Here is a 7,500-nt window from a genome sequence, read left to right as displayed (position 1 = left end):
TTTGTGTATAGTGGGTTTATCTGCCATATATATATATATATATATATATATATATATATATATATATATATATATATATATATATATAATATATGTGTGTGTGTGTGTGTGTGTGTGTGTACATATATACACACATACATGAACATACATTATAATATTTGGTAATTTTTAAAGTTTTATAGTTCAATAAGGTCTTTCAGTGTAGTGTGGCATTACAACCCATGCACAAAGCGAGGGGGGGGGGGGGGGGCAGGGAGACTATAAACTCTGAAACAAACACAATATGCTGTAACTTATTTTGAAACCATTTCTTGTTTGTTTACTTCATATCATTATTCTATACACCTATATCTGATGAATGAATAGAATACTTCACATAACGTATTCTTATGTGGACCGCATACCGCATATTTCACATACCGCATTCTTATGTTGTTCTTATTCTTATTCAATGCTCGTAAGATGTACCAAGATTATGATGCCGTACAAAAAAACTTCGTGAGTACTGACAATGAAACTTATATGGTGTCCCACTCACAATAATCAGAATTTGAAGGGAACAATGATCATTTTCTATATATTTGTACATTAGCATTCATAAAATAACAATTTATTAGAATTAACAATTGGAAATAATTCATTTTCTCCATTTTCTTCATTTGTTCCAAGGTAATACCAAGGAGCAAAGAAAATAAAACGAATAGTGTATAACTAGGACTGAATATTTCCTAGACGTTTGCATTCACTAATACGCGTTTAGTGTCCGTTGTCTACTTGAGAAATGATAAATGAATAAGATAAAAAAGATATACAACATAAAAATACTTAAAAAAATAAACAAAGCAATTAGTAATATAACAGATAATATTAATCTACCACCGTGTATAAATATTTGACTGGTGGTATTAACATCCCGGTAGATTTGTTTCTGTAACGTGGTATTGTGTTACTTGGTAAATATCTTATCTAAAGATGGAGGGAAATTTTAACCAGAAATTTCCCTCCATCTTTGGAATACTACAAAAACGAAATAGTACAAAATGTGTATTTGTGTGTAGACAGGCAAATAGATCATTACAATGATTAATTCATTATAATATTGTGCATTTTCATCTTAATGGATATATGTTTTAGAATAGATAAGCTATAATGCATTGTGTCCTTCATTCCCAATACCTTTGTCATTCATCACTTAAAGCGTATCCCTTGTAATGGCTATGATCAACTTTTCTTTCTAGGTTTTGAAAGTAAATATATGTAATTTAATATACTTCGTTGAATTTAAAATGACTCAAAAACAATAAACTAATTCGTTCAAATAGCTTAAAAAAAAGTCGCTTACCCTTTAAAACGTCTTTCATTTTAGGAACATCTGCTTTAAACCATCTTATCCTTAGGGAGTCACAAGCATCAATGACAGAAATCCATACCTGTACAGTCGAGGAAATCACAACAAACAAAAATATTTTCTTGCATTTATTTACCATAGTTTACCATAACGGATTCCCATAACCAGAACACATATCATGCGTCTATATATATATAAAATAAGAAGAACAACCCATTTATATTTCCTCAAGATGGCAGCTCGTGAGGTTTCCGAAGTCTCGAGACAGCGCGAGACGAACCAAGAGCTAAGTCCGACACGGTTCGGGTGGTTCGCCGAGGTACGTCCGGCAAACCAGTTCTATGAGGTCTTCTTGTGCATCGTGTTGGTTTTCTTGTGTGAATACCTGTGGAATATTGAACAAGAAAATGAATGTAAAAAAGAAGAGAGAGAGAGAGAGAGAGAGAGAAAATAGTTCACACGTGTAGATAGATATATAACGATGCACACCCACGCATACATGCATGCACGTAAGCAATGTTGAGCAGCAAATTTGATGAGATACATGCAACATGCTTCGAGACATGTACAAGCACACGCGCACGCACTTGAATTCGAAGTTCTTTTGATCATATACACATGACTTGCTGATCAAAATGCCTCACTATACTACTGTTTGCATTGATCGGCATAATTATTATTGTTCCTTTCTATTCTCTACATTCCGTTGTCACACACACACACACACAAACACGCACACCCACACACACGTACACCCACACACACAACCCCCCCCCCCACACACCCACACACACACAAATAGGCACACCCACATACACACACAAACACACACATATGCGCGCGGGCAGAGAGAGAGAGAGAGAATATAAGCAGTGCGCAAACAGATATCTTTTAAATAATATATAGGAACATACTGTATATCATGTAGTTAACTCCATATAATTATATGATGTTTAACGCAGCCGCAAATCAGAGTAATGTTGGTAAATGACGGCTAGTTCAGCTGTTGCATCATTCAATAATTTCCACTCCAACCTTTTCATTTTCATTGGTCCAAAGACGCTGACATCAAACAAAAGATTCGGCTTGATTTAATGTTGGTTCTGTCTGATCAGCGCACACGCAAGACACACCCATCCACCCACACCCACACTTACACCCACACCCACCCACACCCATACTCACACACTAACACCCCCACACACACCCACCCACCCCCACTCCCACCCACCCACCCACCCACACCCACACACAGACCCACCCATACTCACATCATTGAGGATAATCCAAGGCATCCAGTCTGGCCGAGGGTCGAGAAGCCCCTGTTCAAGACCAGCCTCGTGAAGCAGCTGTTCTCCTTCCATCGACTGGGAACAGTTCTCAATGGGCTGCCACTCCGCGTCCACTTTCTCGGCACACTGTAAGAGGGAGGAACTAGGCGTTTGAGCGTCCGAGGGGAAGTGGTGTTCGCCAAGGAGGAGGTTTGGAGGAAGAAGGGAGTGAAGGTTCGCCAAGGAGGAGGTATGGAGGAAGAAGGGACTGAAGGTTCGCCAAGGAGGAGGTATGGAGGAAGAAGGGACTGAAGGTTCGCCAAGGAGGAGGTATGGAGGAAGAAGGGACTGAAGGTTCGCCAAGGAGGAGGTATGGAGGAAGAAGGGACTGAAGGTTCGCCAAGGACGAGGTATGGAGGAAGAAGGGACTGAAGGTTCGCCAAGGAGGAGGAGGTATGGAGGAAGAAGGGACTGAAGGTTCGCCAAGGAGGAGGAGGTATGGAGGAAGAAGGGACTGAAGGTTCGCCAAGGAGGAGGAGGTATGGAGGAAGAAGGGACTGAAGGTTCGCCAAGGAGGAGGTACGAAGGAAGAAGGGACTGAAGGTTCGCCAAGGAGGAGGTATGGAGGAAGAAGGGACTGAAGGTTCGCCAAGGAGGAGGTATGGAGGAAGGAGGGACTGAAGGTTCGCCAAGGAGGAGGTATGGAGGAAGAAGGACTGAAGGTTCGCCAAGGAGGAGGTATGGAGGAAGAAGGACTGAAGGTTCGCCAAGGAGGAGGTATGAGGAAGAAGGGACTGGAGGGTCGGCAAGGAGGAGGTATGGAAGAAGAAGGGAGACAAGCTTCGTCAAGGAGGAGGTATGGAGGAAGAAGGGACTGAAGGATCGCCAAGGAGGAGGTATGGAGGAAGAAGGGACTGAAGGTTCGCCAAGGGAGTATGAGAAGAAGGGACTGAAGGTTCGCCAAGGAGGAGGTATGGAGGAAGAAGGGACTGAAGGTTCGCCAAGGAGGAGGTACGAAGGAAGAAGGGACTGAAGGTTCGCCAAGGAGGAGGTATGGAGGAAGAAGGGACTGAAGGTTCGCCAAGGAGGAGGTACGAAGGAAGAAGGGACTGAAGGTTCGCCAAGGAGGAGGTATGGAGGAAGAAGAGAGTGAAGGTTCGCCAAGGAGGAGGTACGAAGGAAGAAGGGACTGAAGGTTCGCCAAGGAGGAGGTATGGAGGAAGAAGGGACTGAAGGTTCGCCAAGGAGGAGGAGGTATGGAGGAAGGAGGGACTGAAGGCTCGCCAAGGAGGAGGAGGGATGGAGGAAGAACGGACGGGAGGTTCGCGGAGGAGGAGGGATGGAGGAAGAAGGAGAAGGGTCGCCAAGGAGGAGGTATGGAGGAAGAAGGGACTGAAGGATCGCCAAGGAGGAGGTATGGAGGAAGAAGGGACTGAAGGTTCGCCAAGGAGGAGGTACGAAGGAAGAAGGGACTGAAGGTTCGCCAAGGAGGAGGAGGTATGGAGGAAGAAGGGACTGAAGGTTCGCCAAGGAGGAGGTACGAAGGAAGAAGGGACTGAAGGTTCGCCAAGGACGAGGTATGGAGGAAAAGAGAGGAAGGTTCGCCAAGGAGGAGAGTACGAGGAAGAAGGGACTGCGGGGTCGCCAAGGAGGAGGTATGGAGGAAGAAGGGACTGAAGGTTCGCCAAGGAGGAGGTACGAAGGAAGAAGGGACTGAAGGTTCGCCAAGGAGGAGGTATGGAGGAAGAAGGGATCGAAGGTTCGCCAAGGAGGAGGTACGAAGGAAGAAGGGACTGAAGGCTCGCCAAGGAGGAGGTATGGAGGAAGGAGGGACTGAAGGTTCGCCAAGGAGGAGGTATGGAGGAAGAAGGGACTGAAGGTTCGCCAAGGACGAGGTATGGAGGAAGGAGGGACTGAAGGTTCGCCAAGGACGAGGTATGGAGGAAGAAGGGACTGAAGGTTCGCCAAGGACGAGGTACGAAGGAAGAAGGGACTGAAGGTTCGCCAAGGAGGAGGAGGTATGGAGGAAGAAGGGACTGAAGGTTCGCCAAGGAGGAGGTACGAAGGAAGAAGGGACTGAAGGTTCGCCAAGGAGGAGGTATGGAGGAAGAAGGGACTGAAGGTTCGCCAAGGAGGAGGTATGGAGGAAGAAGGGACTGAAGGTTCGCCAAGGAGGAGGTATGGAGGAAGAAGGGACTGAAGGTTCGCCAAGGAGGAGGTACGAAGGAAGAAGGGACTGAAGGTTCGCCAAGGAGGAGGTATGGAGGAAGAAGGGACTGAAGGTTCGCCAAGGAGGAGGTATGGAGGAAGAAGGGACTGAAGGTTCGCCAAGGAGGAGGTATGGAGGAAGAAGGGACTGAAGGTTCGCCAAGGAGGAGGTATGGAGGAAGAAGAGAGTGAAGGTTCGCCAAGGAGGAGGTATGGAGGAAGAAGGGACTGAAGGATCGCCAAGGAGGAGGTATGGAGGAAGAAGGGACTGAAGGTTCGCCAAGGAGGAGGTACGAAGGAAGAAGGGACTGAAGGTTCGCCAAGGAGGAGGTATGGAGGAAGAAGGGACTGAAGGTTCGCCAAGGAGGAGGTACGAAGGAAGGAGGGACTGAAGGTTCGCCAAGAGAGGTATGGAGAAGAAGAGGAGAAGGTTCGCCAAGGAGGAGGTACGAGGAAAGGGACTGAAGGTTCGCCAAGGAGGAGGTACGAAGGAAGAAGGACTGAAGGTTCGCCAAGGAGGAGGTACGAGGAAGAAGGGACTGAAGGGTCGCCAAGGAGGAGGTATGGAGGAAGAAGGACTGAAGGTTCGCCAAGAGGAGGTACGAAGGAAGAAGGACTGAAGGTTCGCCAAGGAGGAGGTATGGATGAAGAAGGGACTGAAGTTCGCCAAGGAGGAGGTATGGAGGAAAGGGACTGAAGGTTCGCCAAGAGGAGGTAGAGGAAGAAGGACTGAAGTTCGCCAAGAGGAGGTACGAGGAAGAAGGACTGAAGGTTCGCCAAGGAGGAGGTACGAAGGAGAAGGGACTGAAGGTTCGCCAAGGAGAGGTATGGAGGAAGAGGACTGAAGGTTCGCCAAGGAGGAGGTACGAAGGAAGAAGGGACTGAAGGTTCGCCAAGGAGGAGGTATGGAGGAAGAAGAGACTGAAGGTTCGCCCAGGAGGAGTATGGAGAAGAAGGGACTGAAGTTCGCCAAGGAGGAGGTATGGAGGAAGAAGGGACTGAAGGTTCGCCAAGGAGGAGGAAGGGACTGAAGGTCGCCAAGGAGGAGGTTTGGAGGAAGAAGGGACTGAAGGTTCGCCAAGGAGGAGGTACGGAGGAAGAAGGGACTGAAGGTTCGCCAAGGAGGAGGTATGGAGAAAGAAGGACTGAAGGTTCGCCAAGGAGGAGTAATTAAGGAGGAAGAAGGGACTGAAGGTTCGCCAAGGAGGAGTAGGTATGGAGGAAGAAGGGACTGAAGGTTCGCCAAGGAGGAGGTTTGGAGGAAGAAGGGACTGAAGGTTCGCCAAGGAGGAGGTACGAAGGAAGAAGGGACTGAAGGTTCGCCAAGGAGGAGGAGGTATGGAGGAAGAAGGGACTGAAGGTTCGCCAAGGAGGAGGTTTGGAGGAAGAAGGGACTGAAGGTTCGCCAAGGAGGAGTAGGTATGAAGGAAGAAGGGACTGAAGGTTCGCCAAGGAGGAGGTATGGAGGAAGAAGGGACTGAAGGTTCGCCAAGGAGGAGGAGGTATGGAGGAAGAAGGGACTGAAGGTTCGCCAAGGAGGAGGTATGGAGGAAGAAGGGACTGAAGGTTCGCCAAGGAGGAGGTACGAAGGAAGAAGGGACTGAAGGTTCGCCAAGGAGGAGGAGGTATGGAGGAAGAAGGGACTGAAGGTTCGCCAAGGAGGAGGAGGTATGGAGGAAGAAGGGACTGAAGGTTCGCCAAGGAGGAGGAGGTATGGAGGAAGAAGGGACTGAAGGTTCGCCAAGGAGGAGTAGGTATGGAGGAAGAAGGGACTGAAGGTTCGCCAAGGAGGAGTAGGTATGGAGGAAGAAGGGACTGAAGGTTCGCCAAGGAGGAGGTATGAAGGAAGAAGGGACTGAAGGTTCGCCAAGGACGAGGTATGGAGGAAGAAGGGACTGAAGGTTCGCCAAGGAGGAGGTACGAAGGAAGAAGGAACTTAGGTGTAGCAAGGAGCACCTCGTAAAAGAGTAGCAGACAACACGCGTCCATTAGAGTTTTCGTTGTTATTATTCACCACAGCATTAAAGTATTGAGGCGTTCTTAACACGTATCCCTGTGGTAATACAATATTATCAAGTTTCTAATTCCAGTTTATACCACAACATTCAGGCTCTTAGATGTTCGTCAATTATACATCTAACTTATAACAACAACCTCTATGACAGCACAAAATGACATTCAGACGATGGTGCAAATAGTCTACACACGATAACAGCTGAAGGAAAGTATTCACATGAATCACGCAACAATATTCACAACCACCCTCTATCCCTCTCTTAAATCTATCCACTGAAACTTACCTTCTCGCCCTCGATTGGTGGATAGAAACCGCTCATGAGACAGAGAGTGAAGTCGATGTAGGTCTCGTGGGCTAGGTAGTTTTTGGCACAAACGATGATCTTGTTGCCCTTACACTCGCTCGGCCCGTGTTGGCACTCGAAGGAGTAGCCGTCACCCGAAGGCTCGTCCTAGGTTGGGAAGGAAGGATAGGAGGCAAGGATACAAGATTAGGACGTTTTAATGTTGTGTATAGTTCACCCATTCTATCATTTCTCCCTTCCCAATTTACCTCTTCAGCCTGCTCTTACTTTATCTTACCCCCTGGAGATTTATGCCTATCTTGATTTCCTCTTCCTTTAGTAAATAAGGAAAAGGAAACAATGAAAACGGGAG

General features: G+C 47.2%; 1 protein-coding gene across 1 annotated transcript in view; it reads right to left on the bottom strand.

Moving 5' to 3' along the window:
• Nucleotides 1–1,461: 1,461 nt before the first annotated feature.
• LOC122254765 (gamma-interferon-inducible lysosomal thiol reductase) overlaps nt 1,462–7,500 on the bottom strand; it is a 10,536-nt gene continuing 4,497 nt past the window's right edge. The window contains exons 3-5 of the mRNA XM_043018621.2: nt 7,128–7,295; nt 2,620–2,766; nt 1,462–1,733 (exon numbers count right to left, since the gene is read on the bottom strand). Coding sequence (XP_042874555.1) covers nt 1,635–1,733; nt 2,620–2,766; nt 7,128–7,295 — 414 coding nt within the window. The 3' untranslated portion in view covers nt 1,462–1,634. The remainder of the gene's footprint in view (nt 1,734–2,619; nt 2,767–7,127; nt 7,296–7,500) is intronic.

Source organism: Penaeus japonicus, unplaced genomic scaffold, assembly GCF_977035675.1.
Source record: "Penaeus japonicus unplaced genomic scaffold, GWHDUDI00000001_assembly GWHDUDI00000004, whole genome shotgun sequence".
In the NCBI taxonomy this organism is placed as follows: domain Eukaryota; kingdom Metazoa; phylum Arthropoda; class Malacostraca; order Decapoda; family Penaeidae; genus Penaeus; species Penaeus japonicus.
This window is presented reverse-complemented; position numbering and strand designations above follow the sequence as displayed.